Source organism: Penicillium maclennaniae (assembly GCF_028827695.1).
Source record: "Penicillium maclennaniae strain IBT 15551 chromosome Unknown utg000005l:1.0-2652337.0:1.0-2654196.0, whole genome shotgun sequence".
NCBI classification, from domain to species: Eukaryota; Fungi; Ascomycota; class Eurotiomycetes; order Eurotiales; family Aspergillaceae; genus Penicillium; species Penicillium maclennaniae.
Window position 1 is genome coordinate 1,751,786 of NW_026623217.1, and position 26,244 is coordinate 1,778,029.

Genomic DNA, 26,244 nt, shown 5'->3' on the forward strand with positions numbered 1-26,244 from the left:
AAAATAGACTAAAGCAATCGCAATTCCGTAACAAAGTGTTTCCATACGTCGTTCTTCATTAAATCCCCCGTCTATACAGTGAATGATGGTCATTGGTCTCAGATTTTCAGGAGTGCAAGGCTCATGGCCTGTTGAGCTGTTCTCGGCGATAGAATAGAAGGAAACCAAAGCTGCGATAGTGGTCAGTAAAGAGTTAAAAGCGTGGGAGAAGACAATGGAGTACTTACCTGGCCAAAAGCTGGAAGAAAAGCGCAATCCAGAACCACGCATTACCGACTCTATCCAACGAAGAGCCAACATCCGGAGAGATGCCAGCCGGCCCGATTTTGTTGGGTGCGAAAGCCCGCGCACAGATCGTGGCAATGGAGCCAACAGACTGCGCAGCCAACAGGACGAAGCAGACATGTACTCTCGTCAGCGTCTGCAAAAGGATCATCCCCAAACCGACTTGCTGAATCTCGTCGAGAACGCCTAGCCAGAGCCAGAGGCATCGCGAGATGAGGGCCCCGGAAGTAAGACCACCGGCCCATGGGAGATAGTAGCCGATGTTCGATGCCCCCCACCAGGTTTGCGCCCAGCGTGGCGCACCAAGGCTCAGACCGAAGACAGGTAAGATCCAGCTATGCTCCTTGGATAAGATGCGGAAAATGAGCAGAGCACAAACCCAAACAACAATAAAGAAGAAGAGGACCAAGATGAGGACTTCCCACGACTTGGCGTGTGAAGATGACCAGAGGAATGACCAATTGCGACCGAAGGCAGCGGAAAGGAACCAGTTCTGAATAATGACCATGAAGAAGAACCAGAGAACAATGCGTCGACGGAAGAGTGATTTGTAGAAGAAGAGGATTTTCCCTGGCGCTTGACGGTAGTACTCGGGCAATCCTAGAGCGAGGAGCACGCCGATGATAAAACACACTGCGGCAATGGGAATCATGACAGCCGTGAGTCTCCATGTACTCAAGGCAGCTGTTGTAATACCTCCAACTTCCACTGCGGTAACCCGGGAACTCCAGAACCATAGCGCGACCGTGTAGAGCTGTTGAATGCCTTGAATCAGGCTTGCGCGGAACATCCAATCCTTGACAGGGACGGCACCCTGATCACCAAAATTAAGGGCAAAAAACAAGGCGCCGCTGGAAGACGCAGCGGCATAAACGCCTGCGCCAACATTTTGCGCCCAGGCCCGTCCGACAAATGAGAGCCCGAATGGCGAGATGCCAATGATCACGAATGCAATGCAGTAGATGAACCAGGGGAGACTGAGGACCACCACGGATGGGAAGCGATAGAACAAGAACCACCAAACGATGGAAGACAGACAGTAGACTGCCGCAATCACGTAAAGCTTGACCGCAGTCTCACCAACTTGACCAACCAAAAGGGTGATTTGGGCGGAATTTGTCGCGATGATTTGGCCGAGACCCAAGAATAAAGCATAGACAGGCCAATTGCCGACACGCCATCTCATGAATCTCTGGATGGCGATGGGTCTTTTGTACCCAAGACGAGAGAGCCATTGATTCATGTCATCTACTTCTTTCCATTCAGAATGTTCAGGGGGATTCGAGCTGTTCTCATACTCCGTATCATCAACAGTATGATTCAAACCAATTCCAGTAAGGGGACGCTCCACCACCTTGGGCTGCTTTTTCAACTGCGCGTCGGTGTACATGTCGAAGAACTTTCGCTCGCTCTTCGTCAAGTATACTTCGATACAGTGTTCGGTGATCGAGTTCTTCTTGTTGAGATTGGTGAGAAGCTTTCTAAAGTTGCGTGTGAAATGGCCCATGCTGTCAGTGAAGGTAGGGTCAACCTTTTGCAGATTGAAGACGGGTTGGTTGTGATCCTTAAAAACGGACAATAAGGAGAGAACAGAGAGGTTGCGCGTGTGCGTAACAGGCGTAGCATTTCCGGAATCCAGGCCTTCCGTACGCCCCGGTGTTCTGACTGGAGACGTGTCTCGCGAGACAAAGCGCGATGAGCCGGAATTTGACTCGCCGTGAGAGTGTCTAGTATCATGAGAAGGATGCGCCGAGATCCTGCGATTCGAGAGTCCAACTGATTGCCGCCACTGCCTCCTCGCGAGATATGTTCTCCTCCTGCGGCGTCTCAGTGCCATCCTCCTCGATATCTGTAGTATCACCTTCGTCCAGCTGACTCTCACGCAGTGCCCTCTTGATCAACATGCTGTCTCTGGGGCCTTCGGACATTCTCATAACTTCAAGCTCGGCTGCTTGTAGTTCCAGAAGAGAAGCCTGAATACGATCCGATGCTCTCTCTGGTGTCGTTTCCAAAGCCCCGACCATTGACTGATGAGATACCGGGCGAGATCTTGAAGAAGGGCGCAAACCCTGCATATTCCAGTCTGCTTGAGAGTCTCGCGTGTGACCAAATACACTATTCCTTTTCTTTTCGTGATGGATTTGGATAGCAGTTCGTTGCAGCTTCTCGAGCTTTTGGACCCACTCGAGAACGGGGAATCTCTGTTTGGCAGAGTTCGCACGCATCTCCGCTCTAGTCTCTGGGGATGAGTCCAAGGCAGACTCGATGGCAGTCCTCAACTGATGCAAGAGATGGCGAGCCGAGTCGGATTCCACAGTATACCACCAACCCGGCATTTGTCCAAGGCCGCCAATGCGAGAACCAATTCCGAGAGCACCCTTGCGACCAAACTCAACGGCAACCAATCCGAATGGCTCATCTCGAGATGGAATCAAGGCGAAATCGGCGCCAGAAAAGACATAGGGTGGAAGAACCGTAAATTCTGGCCTGGAGAACACACGACCTGGGTACATCTCCATGATACGCTCGAGCTTGATTGCAGCTAATCTGCCGTAAAGGTCGACGAGGGGACCGATCACGATCAATTGCACAAGAGGTCTGGCAGATAGGATTCTCGGCATCACGTCCGCAATCAAGTCCACCCCTTTTTGCTTAGACCAACGCCCCACGAACACGAGCAAGTCAGCGTTTGGGTTCTCGTCCAAACCAGCCCATTTCTGTGCCTGGAGCTTATCATGAATGAGTTCCGCATCAGACTGAACAGTGACCGCCACTTCTGCGCCTTTCTCGACGGAGCCAGTATCGGAGGGATCGGGATTGGGAAGGCTGCCAATATTGCTAAGACTCCAAAAAATGGGATATCGGGCCCATGATCGCTTTCCGTACTTCTGGGAACACCCCACTGCGCCGAACCCGCGCTGGTGGAAGCGCAAATAGCTGGCACCTGTGCGTAGAAGATTGAACACATTTCCAAATTGGCAGTATTTGGTCGCTATGTCAATTGGGAGGTTGAAAACGGAGCAGACTTCTTTCTTCTCTTTCTGTGTTCTCAGTGGCCACAATCCTTGAAATTCGGCGTTGTGCAAAGACAAGCAAACCGGAATCGTTCGATTGGGTAGCAAGTACAACGGGGCGACACACCCATGGAAATCATTGATGTGGTAGAAATCGATGGATGGCGTTCGCTTGATTGTCTCTGCAATACACTGGTTCCAAGCCGAGTAGTAGATCGCACTTTCAAGATCGTCCATACGGGGTGGATAAGGCTCCGCCTTAGTCTGCTGCCTGAAAACCGGTGCATCAAGCAAGACATAGGTAATGTTCTCCACAATGTGATATTGAACTTTCACCAGGTATGGCTTGTCAAGAATCGTCACGACGAAGGGTTCAGTCGGTGTGTCAACGGGGTAATCGATATCACCAACACACGGCACCACCCATATGAGATTCTGGTGCTTCAGATTTTGCGACATGAGCTGGGCCATGACTCCCAGACCACCGATTTTGACTTTGAGTTTCCAGTCTTGGATGTCGTACTCCATGGTGGCAATCAGAACCGTGCGTCGTTTCTGGTCAGCCAACCCTCCTACGGTAATGCCTGTAGGCAAAGTATTCTCTGAAGCTGTGTTATTCGAGTCGTCGTGCTTCGCGAACTTGTCTTTGACTTTGCGCCAGAATGAAAGAGGTAGCGCCTCGACTTTCAGAACCTTGCCGTCTTTATTGAGCTTGACTTGATAGAATGTTTGGATAAAGATGAAGACTCCTGCCAGACCCATGATGATCGGACCGATCCACAGAAGAATGAAGAGTGCAAGCTGGGCCCATCCAGATCCAATGGGAATCTTTTCATACCGTAGGTTGGCATCATTGAGGGAGAATCTCCATCCGAGATGAGGGAAAGGTGGTAAATCGGTAAAATTAATCACGTTGGACGAGAGATAGGACGGAGGAAGCTTCAATATTGTGGAGGAGTTTCCCACATCACCGTAGACCTCCGAATTGTCGGGAATACCCGACGGGTCTAGACCCCAGGCATTCAATTGTCCCACGGCTGGCCATTCGTAGACGAAGTCGTAGTTCCAACGCAAAGTCTTGGAGTCATACTGCATTTTGTTGTCCACTCCCGCGTCGTAGCCGTACTGATTGAATGGGCCATTGAACCACAAGTGGGGGAACCTTCGAGCGGAACCTTCATCCCAGTCATAATCACCTTCTTGGATGTAATCACTGCTCCCGGTAAGTCTTGAAAAGTATTGCACGCGGATATGAGTTCCTTTCCATGCCTGTGCGGATGTCCCAGTGAAAGTCGGGATGGTGACACTAGTATTGCCACCCTCATATGTCGTCCATTCCGACCAGGTGCTCCCGAAGTCAGCTGAATACCGGAACTTGTCAGCACCTGCGGCATTATGCTTGATGAAGTAACCGTCGTCAGACTTGTGCACGAGGCTGTCGGAGTAATTGGACAGGGGGGTGATCAGGGGATTCGTGGGAAGGCCGACGCGAATCAAAAAGCTGTCGGTTGAATTGGTATAAATTTTTGATGTCTCAGACGTGGACATGTTGGCAACAGTTATTTGATGGATTCCGTGATAGACATTTGTCAGGTTTGCCGACCATGTCCAGACGGTCGGGATCTCTCCGATGTAGTTGTTGCCTGTCGTCCGGGCCGTGACATTGGTGCAGCGGACACTGGAAGTATCAAGAGAGGCGACGATGCCTTTTTCGGTTGTGGAATTTAGTGTGATTGCGTTGGTAACAATATCACAGTCCATTTCTGTGGAATATCCAAGCTGAATCGGGATGGTCTCGCTCGTATCTTCTGCTGACAGTAACCGAGAATCATGACCAGGGACAAACTCAGTGACGGTAGGACCGGGCTTGACAAACATGTCGATTTCCACATAGGCTCGGTATTCCCATGGAAGCAGCTCCATGCCACCCTTGATGCATCCATATATGTCGGTGGGACCATCATCAACAGTAAGCTCATCGTAAGGATAGAAAAGGTTCTTCAACGTTTTCCCCGACGTGAAAGGCGACAACAAGGCAGCGCTGCTGTTGGTGCAGCTGCCGCCAAATGTCTTTGTGGTATTTCCATTTTGGTACACGAGCCACAGGGTTTCATTAGACAAGATGGCATCCGTCTGGACTGAAGGGAAGTAGGCTCGCAATACCGACCAAAGACCAGTAACCGTGGGAGTGGTAGATGAACCAGGAAGGTAGATGTCTTCCGTGAGTTGAGAGATTGTTTGGAGAAACAGACCATCATTTGCGACCGGATAATGAGCTCGAATCTCAAACATTCGTTTCATTATGTTGCGAAGTGGATGGGCGGGATTACGTTGATCATAGGTGACAGTGATGTCGTTGCAGCCATCACGTCCTTTCTCAATCGGAAAATCGTAGAATTTTGTTGTATTCAAGTTGAAGCAGCCATTTGTCCACCATGCAGTTTGGGACGACAAGGGCTGTCGTCCGTAGAGATAGTTGGATGCAGTCGCATCGAACACGTACATTGCCTGTTCCTCTCCCACAAGATGAGAGGAATGCCCGGAAGTACCAGTGTGATAACATTCAAACCCAAAAGATATTTTGCAGTGCCGTTCTTGATTGTAGGCCAACGGAAGTTATCTTGATTGGAAACGCCGTACATATGTCGGGGATCCAACTCTCCTGTGAACGCATTGAGAAAGTCATTTGTGACAAGCATCTCATTCCAGGCTTCGATGAAATCGGTAGCCAAGTCGAATCCGGCAACTAAGTTACCATCCATCCCCAGAAAACGGGTCATTGAACGGTAGATTGTATAATGAAATGCTGATGCATCCAATGCTTGTAACCCGTCCTCTCTTAGAAAAACGTTTTCGGAGGTATTCGTCAATTTGGCAGCAGCACCTGCAGAGGCCGGACGCTGATCTGGCTGACGACCGCGGCCGAGGTAGAGGCTACCAAAGGTATTGCCGGATGTGATCTCTCCAGGGAGAAAGAAATTGTTTTTGCCAAGCTTCTTTGCACATTCACGGTAGACGGCCATCATCTCGCTGAGGGGCTCGAGAGTCGCTTGAACAGCCTTATCGAAGCGGAAGCCGTCAATGTCAAGGCTGGCGATTTGGAAGCAGGAGTGCCGAGTAATGACTTCGCGGACCGGCTTGTGCCATTCACGCAGTCGATCTTGCACAGAGGCAAACTTTGTAAGCTGACGCTGCCAGTCAGGGAAGTTACCGAACGCCTCTAGCTCTCCGTACTGGTCAAAGTCGCTATCATAGCATCCCTTGAGATCTTGGACTCCCATTGTTGTTAAAGGATGCCCGTCCTCGTACCAGAATTTGGGATAGTTGCATGTGTCGTTCCAAGTGTTCCCAAATGAAAAGTCGGCATATTGTCTATTTGTGACCCATTCAACATTGTATTCGCTTGCTTTGAAATCTGCCGAGCCGTTCAAGTGGCCTTTGAACCCGATCAGGTTGCTCAACCTATGTTCTCGGATGAGCTTCTCGGCACCCAAAATAGATGTATTACATGATGGCGGAGGGTCAACTTACGTCGATAGCGTATTGTCCACCAACACGTACATATCCCGGTTATGAATCTCTGTCACGACCCGTCTCCAGTCCTCCAGTGTGCCATAATGCTTGTCGAGGAGAGTGGTATCAGCTGGCGAGTAGCCATCGTAGGCCCAGGGCAGGTTCTCTAGATATGTCCCGGCGAAGTAAATCGCCTACATGTCTGCATTAGCTCCTGATTTGGTCAGAGATGGATGAACGCACTTTGAAGCCCATGCCATGGATATAGTCCAGCGTGTCTAACAAGCCATCGAGGTCGCCGCCGTGTCGCATCTGATTAGAGTTGACCACATGCTCGAACTTCGTCCCGTTGATATCGTCGTTTGTCGGGTCTCCATTAGATATGCGGTCCAAAAAGATCGTATAGATAGGGAAGCGCCAGTTGTCTGGCGACGGATGATAATCATGGTCTGGCCATGCTCCCCAATAATCGATGGGGCCTTGGGCGGTCTTGTTTTGATTGAGATTCCAATCCACAAGAGACTCATCGTACGGCCAACCCCAGACAGATGTGCTCAATAACGACAGTATGAGAAGCGTCAAATGCTGCATTTCCGCCTATGATAAACAGGTATCCTGCATAAGCCCACTGCCGGAAACTGTGCGACGCCTTGAGAACGAACAAAGTAAATTTCCAATGAGTCTTGGCAAAAGCGAGCGTGAGATGAGGGAAGAACGACTGATTCGTTTTCACCCAAAATGGCAATTCGGGATAAAATCTATTTTACGATTACGATGACTATGACTCTGAGACTCTTATCCGGCCGAACGGCTGGCTATACTCCGCTATGTGTCTCGAGTGCAGGACCCGCTCGGGCTGACCTTTATCGATCCATCCACCGATGACTTATCGCCCGAGCTGACTGGCCGCGATTTATGCCCGTGTCTCAGACAGATCCAACGTCGGAATCCACACAATCGACCGGGCTCGCCACGCAGAGGCTGCATGAGCGATTTGGTCACCTCGGTGTGGCCCGCAATTACGGCAGATACCATTTAGTGGGACTTTTCTATGACGCTTGTTCTTTCTCTTCCATCCTCTTTGTCCCAAAAATAGCACACTATAGATCTCGGTTTCATAGATCCATGTCTCCATCATATCCCAATCAGGCTGTAATTATCGACATCCCATCAGGCTCCGAGCCTTGCCCAACAAGTCTCGATGTAGTGTGAGGCGTCACAAGCATAAAGCTGTCTCAAAAATTATCTCCACGTCCACCAAGGTTTAAATGCAACCCTCGGATTCAAAATCTAGAGCCTTCTCTTTCAGTAGTATCTGCTCTCGACTCGAATTGGATTTTACCCAATCCTGTTTCGCCTCATCTTTTGACTCGCATCAATCTGACCTCTCGTATTTTGAGGTATAGAGGAGCGGTCAGCGAATCAAACACCTCACTCACTAATTCCCCTCGAGATCGTCTAATTCACACTGTAGAAATGGTAGTTAACACGATGATTTGCCGCTTGATCGACTGGAAGCCGCAGGATCACTACCGTAGTCACCAAATGTGAGGGCCATGTCGTCAGCGCCATCATGGTCAAGTGAAACGTGGCTTACATTCTGCGAACAGGCAACGTCATGAATTCGTTGTTCGATTCGGGTTTCTAAGATGTTAAATCAAGCAAGCACACAATTAAACAAAGGCTCTCACATCACCTCTTCTAATTGAGGGAAAATATGCGAGCGCGACGTGTGGGACCCGTGTGGATATGCCGGGGCGTGCATAGATAAGAAGTAAATGCTATGTTTCTAGTACCGTACTAAATATAGCTCGATCAAGGTTCTGATCAATTAACAAGTCTTGAGATTCGGTGAACCAAGAACGAAGATCCAGATTTACCCGGCCCAACGACCTGCTTTCATCCAGATGACCACTTGACTTTTTAATTTTAGATACATCAAAACTCTAAATGAAAATAAGCTGTCTACTACGAGCATGTACTTGAGAGATTTCAGTCAATCCGCAGTGCCAGAGATATACTTGATTGCTTACTGAGAATGGCTCTTGACGGATAGAAGCTTCTAGACAGCTACTTGAGTCTGTGCGCTCAGCCTTAGGCTCACTCCTGATCAGCTAATGCATAATCAACATGCTTGAAAAAGCACCACTCGTCATCTCAGCGTTCCTGTGAGACAACCACTCGTCTTTTTCGATGCGTCTGGAGACACGGTGGAGCTGGCAGACGGATTCGGTCGGTCGGCCGGGCAGACAGGCGGCACGGTTGGAGGCGGGCGCCAAAGAAAAAAACAAACTTGGTAAATTCACAATGAATTTCTATACTCTTTCAGTTCGCTCATGGAGATTTTGAGAATCTTTGACTGACTCGGAGGTCGAATGCTAGCATCAGGAGGCTCTTTAGTTAGTGATACCTGGCGCCTGGGCGGGCATTGAATAGTGGCGCAAAGTAGCTCGTGGGGCGGTGACGCGGCGCCCAAGCGGCGACTGTTCCAGGCCTAGTATCGGCAGTTCAACATTGAGAGCAAATGTACCTCGAGTGAGCACCCCAACGACATGGTTGCCCAACTGGGTATCCTGACATACCTCAACGATATATCTCGATGCGAGGGCTCTCAGTCGTGACGTAAGACTAAATTGTGCTGCTATCATTATTGGTCTTCACACATGTGCGTCCAAAGATTGATCAACCGATTTGAAGATGCTTGACTTTGTTGTGCACCATCCTGGATGCTGCTGCCGAGTAGCTCGAAGAAGTTTCAACGCCGGCATTTCCCGCGCTCAATCGGAAAGAGACGCGACCCGCTCAGAAGCTTGGTTCTCGTCCCTCGAGGGGTTCAAGTTGGGTTTGACACTCCTCAAGACTCGTTGATCTGACATCGAGATCTCCACACTGCGCTCGAAGTAGGCGGGCGGAGGATAGCAAGTACCTGATCGACCTATCCAGAAAGCATGGACTTGGATTCATCTTCCTTCACTTCCTACACGAGGTGGGCTCGATAGATGTCCGTAGCAACGATGTTCACACTGCAGCTGGGCTCCCACGCCTCTTGAACCGGCCGTTTGTGGCACTGAGTGACCACTGCTTTGCCGAAAATTGCCGACGAGAACTTTCAATGACCCCCCCCACTGAGCGGGTCTAAGCCGATCGCAACGATAATTATCGCCCATCCGCGACGCCCTATGACAGGCTGTCGGCTATATATTACTTGCGGGGTACTTTGTTTCCTGACGCCGGCCTGATGGGCAAGCTTCAGCGACCCGGGCTGAAAGCTAGGGGCATCAAAACACCTAAATGAGGAGCGCGAACCAAAGATCGTGAGGGGCATTATCCACGGGAATGAGTCTCGCAGAATGTCAACTTTCTAACACGGAGCGCTTCAGCTAGCTGCCGACTGGCCCGGAATCCTTGACATCTTTCCACCCACGTTCCCCAGATAACATCGGCAGTTGTGGGGGCTTGAAGAGTGTCATCCCCCACACTTCCCGAAGTTCTCCACAATGACCCTTTAGTGACCAGGGACCGTCAAGGGTCCTTGACTCCGCGTCTCCCACAGATTTAGATTGAGACTTCGTTTCTCGTCCAGACGCCAACGAGTTCCGCGTCAAGAAAGAACTTGGGATGAATTCGTCCTCTGAAGTTGAATCTTGATTTTGGGAGAAGCTCGTCCGATGACATCAAGCCCGTGCACGAATGCTGTTCGATGTGGACACACTTTGCTTGCGCTAATGTTCTCTCCGAGTGATTGTGGGGTGTATCCTCGGGTTTCGTTCCGTTGAAAGAGCCTGCGCTCGGATGATCCGTCGTATCGTGGGAGGGGTATTGACTGCCGAGGGAGTCCACCGCGACGCTTGGCTCTGATTATCAGGATGCGGGGATCTGGGGTTCCACGGCAAATCTTTGCGGGCAAATAACGCGACGGCATCATTATAAATTAAGTGATCGCCTCGCAGGATGAATTCGCCACAAGAGAGCGCAAAGAAACCAATTCAGTGCCCAATTCATTTGTCAAGATGGGCCACTATATCACCAGTCGCCTTCATCAGGCGCTCACTTTGATGGCAAGCTTGACCAGCGTTGTCGTCGCTGACTCATTGTGGCCCCTTCAAAGCTACAAGAGTTCCTCAATTCAAACTCCATACATGAACGTCACAAAGATGGGCCAAACCGAGCCCGGATATCTATTTCTCACCCCGGAAGATATATCCCGAGGAACTGGGCATCCAGCTATCTATTCAGATGACGGTCAATTAGTATGGCAAGGCGCCAATGGAAACTATTCCGCCCTCCAACCCCAAATCCTCAACGGCGAGCCGGTCATCGCCTACTGGACCGGATATAATGGCATAGGATTTGGGTTCGGGCATATCAGCATCTTGAACAGTTCATACGACGAGATCCACCGCGTCACACTTTCCTGCCAAGAGCAGAATATCGTTACAGTGTTTGATACGATGACATTCGACTCATGTATTGATATTCACGAAAGCCAGATTACTGAAAATGGCACGATTCTCGTTACTGCGGTCAACGTCACTCAGGCTGATCTGAGCTCTATTGGTGGAGAGAAAGATGGCTGGATCCAGGATGGTCTTATCTACGAGATTGACATTGCGACAAACGAGATCCTTTTCCGATGGAGTGCTCATAACCACCTTGCTCAGGTCCCCTTGGCTGATGTTTGGGCTCCACTCCAGGGGTCAGGGGGCTCAGGTGTCAATTCCACATATCCTTTTGGATATCCCCATCTAAACGCTATCTACAAATATGGCGATAACTACCTGGTGTCGTCGCGCTATATGTGCAGCGTATTTTTCATTGCTCAGAATGGAACGGTCATCTGGCATTTGCATGTGAGTTCATTTTTCCGGGAACACTCGATCTGCAACATACTAATACGGAATACAGGGCCGAACTGGTGGTGATTTCACATTGGGTCTCGGAACCAGTTTCTGTTACCAGCATGACGTCCGCTTTGAGTCTCAAAGCAGCGAGCGTGTAACGTTGAGCATGCACAATAACGATAACACCGGTTTCACGGGCCACACAGCACTGACCACGGGCCTTGTTCTTGATGTTGAGCTGCAAGGCTCAAAAAAGGTCACTCTGGTTAGTCGAATGTGGGATGCTGAGGAGCCCGTATACGCCGAGTCTCAGGGTAGCTACCAGAGCCTTGGAAACGGACATGTCCTGCAAGATCATGGCGCCACGCCAAAGATCGAGGAGTTCGATGAGAATGGCGCAATCGTGATGCGCGCTCGTTTCGGTTACGACAATACGATGCAGACTTATCGCACATACCGTTACCCCTGGGTTGGTAGCCCATCTACGAAACCTGATGTTGTGGCTTGTCCGACGAGCAAAGCTGGAAAGACGGCGGTCTATGTGAGCTGGAATGGAGCCACGGATGTGCAGTCTTGGAAGGTATATTCTGGGTCCGAGCTCAAGCAGGCTGTTCCGCGGAATGGTTTTGAGACTACCATTATAGTTGCTGGACTTTCGAATGGCGATTCAGTGGTCGTGGAAGCAGTGGGTGGTATGGGTAATGGAACTAGATCCGAGTCGATCACTGTTGGCGAGGGTTGCTGATCGTAACTGGGATTAGCAACTATCTTGAGAAATTCCAACTTTGTTACCAAGTTAATTAACATTTGTCTGAGTGTTTGTAGGTCACTCTACTTACCATATTTCTGCTCCCAAGTAGGGCTTTCCTGTCTTATCTGCCGCCGCTTTTATAAGGGCGCTCAAAGTCAGGCTCACTGAGTGAATCACAGTCCGGCTCAGACTTAGTGAGCTGCTCAAGCTCATCATGTGATACTCAGTGAGCGTAATCGGCTGCTCACCCATCTATCACTGATTACTAAGCGATTGATCACAGGCATCTATCGAGCACTTAGTCTACGCTCAGTCTAAACCAAAAGCAGCACTTCGTCCCATAATTTTATTTATTTCGTGACTTACTTTTGAACGGCCCTCATGCTTTACAATGCTCCTTCTCCTTGAGATGCTCGGTATTCAAACTCTATTTCCCTTAACGTACTAAAGCACGATCACGCAAAAACCGAAGGTATGGAGCTTATCTGTTATGGGGCAGCGTAGTAGATAAGTCAGCGATTTATACACACATTTTGGGTGTTTTATATATAAAATTAAGCGAATGATGGGCGGACTTACCCGTTGCCAAAACGCCTAAGACCTATCGTGGACGGGTAATGGAACTTGCCTTAGGGCCAGTGGACGGGCGACGGCACAGTCCAACTATAGATTTGGTAGCTTTGCGTTTACAGCATGTAGAAAATAATGGGATTATGTGTGTAAGATCGAGACTAGATTTCTCGAGGTTTTGCGCTATTAGGGTGTGTTCGAAATTTGGTGACTACTTCTGTAGATAGATAGCGCTTCTTCCTCTTCTTCCCTTCTTAACAGCCCAGCCCTCTATTATATATTGTAGTGGGAGAACTGGTGACATAATGAGCCTATGTGTGGCCTCAGGCATGATTTAATGTCTGCAGTGCATAGTACATCTCCAGACACACTTGGAGAGAGACAAGTCATCTACCCAATTCATTCAGGATTCACCCAATTCTTCTATCCATGATGCAGCATTAAGATTATCCCGCACGGCCGCAACAGGGCATCAGTACGGCCTCATCCAGTATCCTCTACACCAGACAGGCAGTGTGTGTGTGTGTTGTCCAGTCTGCATCGCCAGACAGCCATCGAGCCGTTCCCATTTCAATATTCATATTGCTCTATCTGTCTTGTTTTCTCGCTCTCTCGTAGATTAAGCCTCTCCTTGCTGCCTCCTGTAATCCTCGACCAACGCATAGCGCTGATACTTAATGTTATTATAGCTTCTACTAGGTAATTTCTATGCTCTACTAAATGTACATTAGATTTGGAAACCTATTACATAGCGTTGGGGAGGGAGGGGGCGGGGGGTGTGGGAGGTTTCATAAAAATACTAAAGTAGCTTTAAATAGTCTGAAGTTTGAACTTTCTGATAGCTCTGAATTGACTAACTATTATAGTGTATCGTGGTCAATATGTATGTCCAGTGCCTCTATAGAGTTCTAGATGGCCTGATTCCTTTTTACAATTGTAGGGGTGGGAGAGTAAAGGATAAAGATGGAGATAGTGTATAGTAAAGCTTTTATAGGCATAATAAATTAGAGAAGAAAAAGAAAACTAGGAAGAATGGATCAAGCTTAAATAGAAAAGAAGGAGATGAAGAAAGAAGCAGATGAAGTTTAGACAATCATTCCAGCGCACAGTTGACACTGAGAGAATACCATTATCAATTACACAGAAAATGAATGAAAGTTGATCTCTAGCTGAATTAGATCTTGCCAACAAGGTGACCTAATTTGCGCCCGAGGCCACATGAACCTCAACAGAACCCGCAGTATTGTCCTGCTTGATGTAAATGAGGTCTAGAACATTATCTTTGTTCCAGTCGTACATCATCCAGGTTCCATTGTTCTCAACCGAGAAGGTGGTGTGAACACTCTGGACGATGGTCTGATAACCGGAAGCACCCGAAGCAACATTCACTTCGACATAACCAGAGGCGGTGTTGATGTTCTGGATGAAAAACAGATCATAGATTCCATTCAGACCGTAGTCAGCCAGGAGCCAGGTACCATCGTTGCTAATAGAGAGACTCGATTCGGTCTTGCTAACCAGCGTAGCAAATTGAGAAGCTCCCGACGCCACATAGACCTCAGCGTAGTTGGAGGCCGTGTTGCTGTTTTTGATGTAGACGAGATCAAGAGTGCCATCGCCGTTGAGATCTAGCATCTGCCAGCGGCCGTCGACCTGCACGTCGAACACTGTGTGAAGATTCTCCACTAGGTAAGATTTGAAGTTTGATGCACCAGAAGCGACGGTGATCTCCACCTTGCCAGAGTCGGTGTTTCGGTTCTGGATGTAGATCAAATCGAGTGTTCCATCGTTATTGTAATCGGCCAATTCCCACACTCCGTTGTCCTGCTCGGTGAACGCAGTGGTGTCGTCGATATAAATAGATCTGTAATTGGTAGGGTAATCTGTACTTCGACGTTGCCAGAGCTTGTTCCGATGGTCTGGATATAGGCGAGACCAGGGACAGTGCTATAAACTGCACCATTGGCGTACTTGTACTGGTAGGGAACCATCTGCCAGGTGCCATATTCAGCGGGTGCTGGGAAAATAGTACCAACTTCTTGAATACGACTCTGATACACAGAGGCTGCAACACCACGAATCTGCCATGCTGTTTGGCACAGAGCCAAAAGATAGGTCCGTATATGCATGGTGAAATAAAAAGAGAGTTGAGTAAAAATGAGTGAATGGTCTTGCGGGACGCAGCAGACAGGTGGTAAAGGAAGATGATGTCGGAAGCACGACTTATCAAGAAGTAACTGTTTTTTCTTTTCACATTCTGACACTTCCCTAGTTCCTGTACGTTAGGGGTAAGAATTTTGGCAGTATTTCGCGTCGCATCCTGCCAAAGCTCGTGTGAGCCAGTCGGTTCTCAACACCGGAGAAATTTCGCATCTACAAAGGGAAGATGTGGCGTGAGTGGAGAACAAATGGTCCGCAGCTCGCTCAGAGGACGCCGTCGAGTAAGTATCGGTGACTGTTCACTGTTTACCGCACTTTCATCACATTTTTACGGTTGTAAAGGCAAGATCCCCTCGGACTAGGAATTGCGCCGATTGAAAATAAATGCCAGAATCAATGAAGACCAATTGTATTAAGTGAGATGGCTTTAGACAATTATCTAATTTAAAACAAAGTCATAACAAGCGCAGGCGACCAAAAACTCTCGCCTCCATGTGGGGAGAAGGAGAATTCCATAATGGGCGCAGAAGAAAAAAAAAGACCAAGGAAGAAAGGTGACGGCATGTCCGTCAGCTAGCACCAGGGGAAGTGGGACGCTATACGAAAAAAAAAAAAGTGCTCTGCTATGGAAGAAATTCACCGATCATGCAACCTATGTTCGGAGGTGCTTTTTTTTTTTTTGGTCACTAAAGAATGTCATAGGGTCTTCCCAGGGTCGTGTCAGGGTCTGCCCACGGCTATTTTGCCTTGTTTTGATGCTGGTATCTCCGACGTCTCCGGCTTAGGATCCACTTCTCAAGGGATGCTGCTAATAGATATCAAATGCTGAGCACAGCCTCTCGGACGCCAAGAGACCGCCCCACATTTGCGAGTGCTTCTTTGCATCTTTTTCTTGGCCCAAAACAATAGTAGCAAGCTAGTAGGTTAAGCGAGAGACTATCGCGATATTCCTGAGGCTACACAAGTAAAAGCTCGTGTCCCATCGGCCCATGTCAACCAGTTTCTATTGACCACGACCGCTTCAGTTCGTCATGTGTCCTGTTTCTCGTTGAATGGAGATTTGCCTTTCTGGAGACTGAACGGGCAGGGGTAAGACGTCGCCTATGAGTTAATCTTATACGTAGTTCAAGCAGTGAATGGCATGGCGTAACAAGATGACACCGCCACATCACGCTAATAAAGTTCTGTCTGTCAGGAACCAGGAACCAGGAACAGGAAAGTTTAACGAATTTGGGCGTGCGGTTCTCCATACTTTCGATCCGGAATCAGATGATAAGAAGATCCTACTGTCAAGTGGAATTATAGTTAATCTGCCTTCATCGATCCTAGCAGGTCCAGGAAAGCACTTAGCGTTTTGACACATGGACACAAATCCACTCGACTCGTAGTAATCCACATGACAGCCTCCAGGGCTCCTGAAATTCATCAAGGGTTTCACGGGAACCGAAGTTCCAGGGGTCCCCTTTGCTCGGTTGTTTCTGCCATGGACAGGAACCCTTTTACTAGTGGGGAGATGTACGGTCTTTTCTAGGGTCCCAAGGACGTTCAAAGCCGAGCGCGTATTTGTCCGAGCTTCCCCTAAGCAAGTATGGACTCTACCGCCAGCTTTAATGCACTTAGTGCGATTTTGTGACGGGACTATACCTGATATGTGTCCTCGCTGGTTTAGGCCATTTTCTTCTCTCCATCTACAAGTGTTCATCAACCCTCATGCCCATGGCGTCGATCGGAGTAGCCGAGGAATAAACTCTCGGCCATTTCTACCAGCTCTGAAATCGATTCCTGTTCAAGTGGAGACGATGTTTATAATTGACACCCTATGTATGTATGGGTCTCTGTCGCCCCTTGGGGGGCTTGCACTATTCAGCCACGTAATGCTCCATGAAGACACTTCCACAACCTAACCAGGATTCAGAGTAAGATGATGAAAAATATAGATAAAGGAAATGAAAATGCCCCTCTCTAGTTCAGCCAGCCGATAGGAGCATTAGTCTAGGCGAAGAAATTTCCGGAGTCGATAAGAAGACTACCCACATAGTTAATCTTTAAAAGAATCATGGGAGAACTACGAAATGTTCTGAGAAACATTTCTAGTCACTCCTTTTGGCGTTTTCCCACACTCTTTCAAGAGAGGTTTCCCTCTCATTTCTGTCATTAATTGCATTTGTTTCTCCCCCCATAGCCGCCAGGCATGCGGTTTACACGCTCTTTTCTAACGAGCACTTTGCTCCTGGCAAGTGTTTCGGCCGCTAATGCTGTCATCACCTTGACCAAAACCAATTGGCATACCGTGTGTCCCTGCACTACCGCTCTTTTATCCTCCCCCACTACCCCCAGCCTCTTGCAATCCAACCCCGGACAGTCTGGAGATTCTACCAACACGTTCGGCAACGACTCCGAATCAAGCTCCGGCTCTGAGTCAGACTCGAGCTCAATTTCAGGCTCAGGCTCAGGTTTTGGATCTAGCAATGGCTTCGGCTCAGGGCAGGAGTATACTACTTCGACTGTATTCACCTCCAAGATCCACACTGTGACTGCTTGTCCGCCTTCTGTTACGGATTGCCCAGCCACAGCAAAAACAACTTACGTGACCACTGAGACTATCATTGACTATACCACTGTCTGCCCTGTCACTGAGTCTGCTACACAAATCGTTGCTGCCACCGAGATTGGTGAAACTTGGCCCACAAAGACAGCTACTAGTCTTGGAAATGATCGGTACACCACTTCTACGGTCTATACCACCAGTGTGCATACTGTGACCGCCTGCCCGTCCTCTGTTAAGAACTGCCCGGCGTCTGAGAAGACCACGTACGTGACTACGGATACTATTATTGATTACACCACTATCTGTCCGGTGACTGCTACTCACACTGGCTCCGACTCTGTTGCTACCTCAACTGGCTCTACCTCCACCTCCAGCTCCACCTCCAGCTCCAACTCTAGCTCTGGCTCTGGCTCTGGCTCTGGCTCTGGCTCTGGCTCTGGCTCTGGCTCTGGCTCTGGCTCTGGCTCTGGCTCTGGCTCTGGCTCTGGCTCTGGCTCTGGCTCTGGCTCTGGCTCTGGCTCTGGCTCTGGCTCTGGCTCTGGCTCTGGCTCTGGCTCTGGCTCTGGCTCTGGCTCTGGCTCTAGCTCTGGCTCTGGCTCTGGCTCTGGCTCTAGCTCTGGCTCTGGCTCTGGCTCTGGCTCTGGCTCTGGCTCTAATTCAAGTGCCTCGCACATCTTCACTACTGGCACCTCTATTTCCTCATCTCGTTCTGCCCAACATACAAGTTCCATTCTTGGGTCTGGGCATGGTCATGGTCACGGTCATAGTCACAGTCATCATGGTTCAGGTGCCTCCAGCAGCATCGACCACTCCAACTCGCCACGACCTTCGTCAACTCCCCTTCAGACTTTCACTACTGGCACCTCTACTTCCTCATCTTATTCTGCCCAACGTACAAGTTCCATTCATGGGTCTGGGCATGGTCATGGTCACGGTCATAGTCACAGTCATCATGGTTCAGGTGCCTCCAGCAGCATCGACCACTCCAACTCGCCACGACCTTCGTCAACTCCCCTTCAGACTTTCACTTCTGGCGCGTTCATCTCGCCTTCTCGTTCTGTCCAACGTACAAGCTCGACTCCTGTCATCAAGTCCAGCGCATCCGCATCCCCCTCTGCAACTCTTGAGCCGCTAGCCTTGTATGTTCAGCAGGTCCAAGCAAAGCGGAGACGTCAGACCTACAAAAGCGCTATACTTATTGGCGCTGGCTCCATCACAGCCAGCTGCGCCGATGCAGACCGTTTCTATCTCACTGGAGGGCATCTCTACGATGATCAATTACTAATTGCTGCCGACAAGGACGCATCAAGCGCGGCCTTTAAGGGAACCAGAAGCCCAGGGCCCATTCGGGGCACCTTCGCCATTACAGACAACACTCTCTCCTGGTCAAACTCGGATTTCACCAATAGCGCGGCCTCGTTCTGTGTCTCTAACAACACGGTCATGGCTATCTTCAGCGGTAATACGCCTTCCGGCTGCACCCCCGTTACTATTGCTGCCGTAAAGTACTGTACGTATATACCTTTCCCACTGAGCCAATTGAAGAACCAAAAATTGACAGATATTAGCCCAGATGTGCCCTGGAGGCGATGCGACAACTAGCCTTCCGCCGATCAGCTCAGCCATATCGTCTACGAAGACCCGAATCAGCTCAACCAAATCTTCCTCCACACCCCTGATCCGCTCGGCCACGCCGTCTTCGACTGCCCTCCCAAAGTGTTCTGCTAAATCCGACCCGGAGTTGAGAACCACAGTCCTGCCGGCCCTCGACCCCAGTGTCGATGGTTCCACCCTCCTTAATCTGTCCCCCTCAATGTATGCCACTCTCTACTATGCCAGTCCCACAGGCTCGACCATTCTCCAAGTGACCTACTATATGCTCTATCCTCAAGTGACCCTCGAGAATTCGTACAAGATTGCCACGGTGACCTGCTCCGGTGACACATTAACCGTCACTGTGACCACCACTGCGGCTTTCAACATTGTCAGCCAGTGGCCCACGAACAACTTCATCCTCATCACCAACTCTGGCAGCTGCAACTCAGACTCTCAGAGAGGTGTCTACATGGTCCAGTCATACACCACAGATGAAGCCAGTCTCACAATAACCCTTGATGTTACCACCAAGGTCTGGGCTGACGTCTCAGAGACCATGGAGGTCGCTTATGGCATGGGACGAGTGAACTCGACCAATATCTCCTACACGCCCTCCTGCACAGCGTCCTATCCTGCGGCCGGCAGCAGCACCCCAACTCCGAGCTCGGGCTCGGTTTCTTATGCGGACCTGACCCCCGAGGAGAAGAACATTGTCACCTATCTGACTCAGAACAACACGTACGATGACAACGGTAACATCGCCGTTTCCGTGCCTGCTGTCACCGCAAACACCACAACCCCTGTCTATAACCCCAACTCCAACTCCACGCAGCAAGCAGCCCTCGAAGACGCCTTGCAGAACGCCGGTCTCCCATCCCCGGATTCGATGTGGAATAAAACCGCTAGCGATCTCGCGGGTCACTGCTCTAACGGTGTCTACGTTCCTGCGACAACTGTCTACACCAAGCGTGCACCTCATTTCCCCGCCGCCGGTCTTACCCTACTGAAGCATATCACCGTCACCGTCGTTCCATGCTCGCCAAGCGTTCCGGGCTTAATGACGAGGCATGGTGGAAGTATCTCTGGGAGGGTGCCTGTAGCGACATTGTTGGCGACATCCTTGACGCACTTGATGAGGAACTGGGGGCTCTTGCCGAGCTCATCTGTGATTTGAAAGATCTATACGATGATGTCGAGGAGGCTTACGCCAACCGTAATGCGATCGAGTGTACCTGGACGGGTTGCTACCTTGAGGTAGTTGTCGCGACCTACTGGAACTTTACCTACACTGCAAGCGTGGAGTACGAGATCCCAGCGCAGACGCTGGTGCAGTCCTCGGTCGGCAAGCTTAGCTGCGTGGATTGCGGTCTGAGCATCTCCAACCTTGAATTCATAGGCAGTGTCATGATTGCTACCTCCACGGGTAAGGTTATGAGCGCCTTCATGACGCCTACCATGAGCTGGACCGGAAACCTCGTCATGGGCCTTGAAACCACGGACGCTTGGTCTGGAGAATGGACCTATAACTTCGATACCATCGAATTCAACCAGCCCGTCTCGGTCCCCGGAGAGTTCACAATCACACCATCTGTGTTGTACAGTCTGGGAGTTCAGTGGTCCACTACCGCCGCTGTCGACATTACCGCAGGTGCCTCCATCAGCGTGAACAGTGGCACCCTCTACCTGGACTTCTCCAACAACCTCGCAACCGAGAGCGCGAATTGGTCACCCACCGTGGATTTTACCTACCCGGTGTTCTCTTCTTCTGCGGAGGTTTCGTTCATTCCTATCATGAGAACATCGCTCGCCATCGCTGTTGTGATCGAGAACGCAAATTACGGCCACCAGCCCATCTACATTAACTCTGATACGGCCATTGGCTTCAACGCCGCCCTCATCGAGGATGATGGAGAATATTGTAACGCTGGTGAGCTCGAGTTGACCTCCTATTCCAGCGTTAACAACGAAGTCCTTTTCACGGGTGGCTCCACCACCGTTCTCTCCCAGTCTGGTGACAAGGCCGGCCAGACCAAGTGTTTCAACGTCCCCAATGACATACCAACAGCAGATGAGGTCAGTTCCCTTCGCAGCGTCGGTGCTGCCTTCTGTACTTCCTACCTAGGCTACGTGGCTCCCACCTCCGTCGCATACGCTGTCACTACACGCACCGGGCCCACAACCACACAGACCACTGTGCCAACAACCATCTCGACCACATCCACCATCTTCGAATACCCCACCGTCACCACTGTCCTCACACAGACGGCCACAGTGGACGCTACCTCCTATGTGACCGTCTCCGGCTCTCAATCCCTTGGTGACTCGGATATGAAGAAACGAGCTCTTGAAACTGGCTCCTCAGTCAAGAAGCGCTCTATCACCAAAAGAAAGGACGACGCTCCCCAGCCTACCAAGGCCGCCGAAATCGCCAAACGTACCGTCGTCGCCGAACCGACCCTGGTCTCCGCCTGGGACGCCAGCAAGATCTCCCTTGCCTGTTCCCAGGTCGCCACTGGCACCGCCACAACCACCTTCTATACCTCCACCGCAACTGCCTATTCCGGTAGTGTAGTGAACACCGTGTACAGCACGGTAGACGCACTCGGCGCCCTCAAGACCGAGACCTTCTCGCGCATCGTGGTCTCTCAAACCGCCACCACTGTTACCGGTACCCAAACCGCCACAGCGACCACCGCGACTAGCTGTCCCCTTCAGACCCAAGTGTCCTGCTTCACCATCACTGCCACCCGGCCCGACCACATCAATGGCAAACAGCTCTACCTGTCTGACAACAGCTCCTCTCCCCTTTGGGGTGGCTGGGGTGCCGGCTATGAGGTGGGTGTCTTTTACCTGACATGCGCGGGTGATCTCGTCGCGCTCCCCTCCATGGACGTCCTGGCACCAGCGCAGGGTAAGTGGGTTGAATTCGGCAGCTTTGCTTCCACGACCACCAAGCAAAAGTGTTCGCAGGATACTTCATCAGGTATCGTCAGCTGTGGAAGTGGGTGGTATGCTACCTCGCCAACAGCGCTACGCTACACGGAATTCCGCGCATACAGCGGAGATTGGCAACCTATTTGGAATGATGCGACAAACGTGGATACATTGACGCCGGTTGTGTTGACTTATAACACTGTGGTTTGTCCTTGCCAGTACTAGTCTGGTTTTATTTCTCTTATCATTCTTTTCAAATTTATTTTATACTTTATGAGGTCTTCAATCTCACAATCTCTTCTTTCTATCATGTCTGGATTTTGTTCATCTATATTATTAGCAATTTGTTCTTAGGAGACCGAAATTCACATTATGACAGTTGGATTTTGAAAGCCCAGAGTATTTCATTTGTATCAAAAATTGAAATGGCACCATTAATGCCTGTTATGAAAATGCAAAGGTTCAAACGTTAAGTGAGGGTTCTGTCTATGCTTGAGGCTGATCGGGCCGCATAGCATTTCCTTAAGTGGGCAAGATTGTCAACACATTGGACTCTACCTCTATTATTTGAACCCCCCGGCTAACCGTATTAGGTGCAATCAAGTATCTGTATTTTAGAAAATGTTCTATCTAACAATCAGATGTGAAGTAAAGACTAAACTCTTCATCTCTTGTATTGCCCCATGATATCACATTCTGCCGCAACGAGTCTAATTCCGCCATTTTCAAAAATCATACAAATCAAGTTCTTGAAAATGACTTGTTCATAACGACAAATTTTGGCACAACGCCTTCGGGGGTACATCGTAATCTTGCCTTGGTCGGGAAAACAGTTATAGGGTGAGTCCCAGTCAAGCTAGCGGGAGGCCCCACTGTCTGTGCCTATAGCGCCCCCCACCTGGCGGTTATAGTCTAAAGAACAATCTCTCAAGTAGTAGGTAGATCAGACCGCTCAGGGGCGTGCTCAATTCTACTCAGTAGGCAAAAAGCGGCGAGTACTGAGCACGAGTTCGGCAGAGGAAAGTCAAGAATTGGGGAGCGGAAATCCGACAAGTAGGTACACAAGTGTGTCTACACAAGGAGTGACGACAATCGATCGACTCGACGAGATAGGGGTATTTAATTATGAACAATGTGCGACCGTCGCGCTTAAAAGTCATCAAACAAACTGAAGCAAAGAACACGGGGATAAAACTGACGCAAAATCGCGCATGCGCATGTTCAGATGAATAAATCATAATTTGGAATCGGTCGCAATAGCCTGGCGCCGTCTCTGCTTGGAGACGACATCTGCGGGTGCAGGCGCTGCTGCGTTGTAAAACAGTTCACGGCCGACAGTATCAGACATAGTTAGGACACGCGAGGAAACTGTGGCGCCATCGCGACGGTTTTTGCTTTATGCATTGTTAGCTTAGGCTCAAGACGTTACCTTTAAAGATTACTTACCCTTCACGACGAGACTGGGCAATCAACTCTGTAAAGTCCCACAGGCGTCCCTGAGGCAGAACCTTGCCCGTTGTGTGGTCCCTCTCCGGGGTCCATTCTGGCGCCAGCCTGAGGGATGGGCCAGCTCGGGATTCCTTGTCTTTAGCAACGAGAATGATGCCTTCCTCCTCGAAGCGCTGGTAGGAGTTTTTGAGGGTTTCTTTATTGACAGCTTCGAAATATGACAGGTCGCCTTGATGGTACAAGGTTTTACCAAGCTGCAAGAGGTTAGCCACGTATTAAGTGCGCCCTCATTTGTTGTCAGATACTCACAAGCTGAGCACTATCCAGAACCTTCTTGTTATCAAGCCAAATATCTTTCGATCCGTCAAGAGGCGGCGTGAGTCCAAGGAGAGACACTGCACCGAGCCATGATGACTCGATGAAGGGCCAGATTAGGAAGCAGTAGAAATCATAGTTTTCCCGACCACACATCCGCTCAGAGTCACTGAGTTCGACGTACTGTGGTGTCCCAGTGCTATCCTTAGTAATCTTAATCACATCGTCCATCTCCAACCCGCGCATGGTTTTCTCCATATTGGCAGCCAGACCTTCAGGCGGGAAAATAAATTCACCGCGAAAGAGCTGCGAAGTATTAGAGACTTCTGCAAATGAAACATGATTGGATGTAAGCTCACCTGGGAGAGGAAAGAAACCTGGTTCTTCAAAGCATCATAAGCGATTCGTTGATTTGTAGGCCCACCACCCTGCTTGATCTTGGTGTACATCGCAACAGAGACTAGTGACTCGGTTATGAAAAGGTGGATGGTCATATTGCGATAGAAGGACAGCTGGAAGCGATCTACAGCATAGTAGGTTGGTTCCACCAAGCCTGAAATCACACCTACAAGCTTTGGTCCCATGACATCCAAGGCCCGGTCAACAACAGTTTCTGTGGGCGATTGATAGAAGTGAGCGACCCGGCCGCCCTTAGCGCGCACACGGTCACAAAGCCAGTTCAATCTTCGCACTAATTCGGCTTTGCCAACCCCACGACCACGGAGCGTCAAAAGAACAGTTCCGACAAGCGCTGTTGGCATCATCACAGAAACATCGTTGATTTCGGACAAGACCCGGTATCCTAGTGTTCTGAGAATCCGGCCACGCTCACCCTGAGCCAATTTAGCGTTGGTGCCGATTTTCGAAAGATTCAGACGCGTGAGCTGCTGGGTGAGGAATTCACGTAGACTCCAGGGCTCATGGAATCGAACATCTACTCGCCCCAGCTGAAGGGATAAGACTGATGACGAAGATAGAAGATCAGCCAAGTTCTCCTTCGCCTTGGGTTGGCCCAAGAGCTCGCTGATATAGGATCTGAAAACAGGTCAGTAATTAATCGAAAGTTGCACAGTAAAACTCGTACTCTGTCTCAATGACCTTGTCATACTGAGTGCTGACAGGGCAAATTATGGTATCTTCCACTCGACCAGACAGTACACTGTCAACAATGAAGTTCAAGATTCCGAATTTCGGAGATAGCAATTTCCCAGTTCGCGAACGGCCACCTTCAATGAAACATTCGAAATTGTAACCTTCTTGAAGCATTGAATCGATGTAAGCCTGCACAACAGTATGGTACAATGGGTCATTTCCGAAGCTGCGCCGAATCCACATGGCACCTACGAATGAGTCAGTCTGGAAACCAAAGAAGCACTCGACAGAATTTTACTCACCTGCATGTTGCAAGAAAGGTCCTAGGAGAGGGATGTTCAGATTATCGCCTGCGACAACGACGGGCAGAGCAATCCCCAGACGATAACAAATAACCTGCAGAGAAACATAATCCACATGGGATTTGTGGCAGGGAAGAAAGACGATCGATTGCTTCTTCGTGGATGCCTCCTGGGCGACTGAACGCAAACGCAAGACTTCTTCACTGGACACATGAATGCCTTGATGGTACGCGCGAGTCAGAAGTTGCGTTGCCAGATAGTACGCGCCTCGAATGAATGACTTGCTCTCCATCTTGCAGATCATATTGTCCATCATATCGTCTACCACCTCTCTGAGACCAGTTTCGATCTCATGTCGGCGTCGCGCTCGCTTCTGGTAGAATGTGTCTCCTTCCTTGATATCTACCAGTCCCTCCTTCTCCTCAACGGCAAGTCGAGTGCTTGCAAGCTCTCGGACTTTGTTTTGTAACATGGGGCTACCCAAGATGGTGGATTTAATTTTCTCGGAGTACCCCGAGTAGAACACGGGTTGGCCGATCACATCATCGTATGCGCGCCATCCGGTACCGGACATGTACAGACTCACTTCACGAAGGAAGTCAAGGGGGCGTTGGCGGAAGCGGGTATAGTTTTGAATCAGGTTGCGCTCAGTGACGCCCTCATTCTGAGCTTCTGGACCACCAGTGAAGCCGGACGGATGGATTGTAAGCTGCTTGCCGACGATTTGCAGGTCTGGAGCCGAAGGATCGTTGGCAGCGACCGATTTTGAAGGTGGCATGGCAGGCAAAATGTAGTGATGACAGGTGAGAGATCAGGTCATAAGGAGAACACCATTGGAAATGTGAAGCAGTTGACCAGACTGGAGGGGAAGTGC

General features: G+C 49.8%; 6 protein-coding genes across 6 annotated transcripts; 2 read left to right on the forward strand and 4 right to left on the reverse strand.

Moving 5' to 3' along the window:
• Positions 1 to 121: 121 nt before the first annotated feature.
• Positions 122 to 7,403, reverse strand: ags3 (alpha-1,3-glucan synthase Ags3; the record flags this gene model as incomplete). Its single annotated transcript, XM_056967553.1, has 6 exons — positions 122 to 170; positions 228 to 1,950; positions 2,063 to 5,756; positions 5,849 to 6,761; positions 6,831 to 7,006; positions 7,056 to 7,403. 6 exons carry the CDS (start codon positions 7,401 to 7,403, stop codon positions 122 to 124), a joined length of 6,903 nt encoding a protein of 2,300 aa, XP_056822307.1.
• A 3,419-nt stretch (positions 7,404 to 10,822) lies between these two features.
• N7477_005891 (arylsulfotransferase family protein) lies at positions 10,823 to 12,398 on the forward strand (the record flags this gene model as incomplete). The annotated part of the gene is made up of 2 exons (XM_056967554.1): positions 10,823 to 11,662; positions 11,718 to 12,398. 2 exons carry the CDS (start codon positions 10,823 to 10,825, stop codon positions 12,396 to 12,398), a joined length of 1,521 nt encoding a protein of 506 aa, XP_056822308.1.
• A 1,773-nt stretch (positions 12,399 to 14,171) lies between these two features.
• N7477_005892 (uncharacterized protein) lies at positions 14,172 to 15,103 on the reverse strand (the record flags this gene model as incomplete). Its single annotated transcript, XM_056967555.1, has 2 exons — positions 14,172 to 14,838; positions 14,946 to 15,103. The coding sequence occupies 2 exons, from the start codon at positions 15,101 to 15,103 to the stop codon at positions 14,172 to 14,174; spliced, it is 825 nt and encodes a 274-aa protein (XP_056822309.1).
• A 2,222-nt stretch (positions 15,104 to 17,325) lies between these two features.
• N7477_005893 (uncharacterized protein) lies at positions 17,326 to 19,284 on the forward strand (the record flags this gene model as incomplete). Its single annotated transcript, XM_056967556.1, has 1 exon — positions 17,326 to 19,284. The coding sequence occupies one exon, from the start codon at positions 17,326 to 17,328 to the stop codon at positions 19,282 to 19,284; it is 1,959 nt and encodes a 652-aa protein (XP_056822310.1).
• Positions 19,285 to 20,204: 920 nt separating this feature from the next.
• N7477_005894 (uncharacterized protein) lies at positions 20,205 to 22,333 on the reverse strand (the record flags this gene model as incomplete). The annotated part of the gene is made up of 7 exons (XM_056967557.1): positions 20,205 to 20,231; positions 20,278 to 20,441; positions 20,511 to 20,979; positions 21,028 to 21,396; positions 21,447 to 21,526; positions 21,690 to 22,252; positions 22,296 to 22,333. 7 exons carry the CDS (start codon positions 22,331 to 22,333, stop codon positions 20,205 to 20,207), a joined length of 1,710 nt encoding a protein of 569 aa, XP_056822311.1.
• A 1,113-nt stretch (positions 22,334 to 23,446) lies between these two features.
• Positions 23,447 to 26,148, reverse strand: N7477_005895 (lysophospholipid acyltransferase family protein; the record flags this gene model as incomplete). The annotated part of the gene is made up of 6 exons (XM_056967558.1): positions 23,447 to 23,606; positions 23,659 to 23,915; positions 23,971 to 24,282; positions 24,336 to 25,011; positions 25,061 to 25,316; positions 25,371 to 26,148. 6 exons carry the CDS (start codon positions 26,146 to 26,148, stop codon positions 23,447 to 23,449), a joined length of 2,439 nt encoding a protein of 812 aa, XP_056822312.1.
• Positions 26,149 to 26,244: the final 96 nt, after the last annotated feature.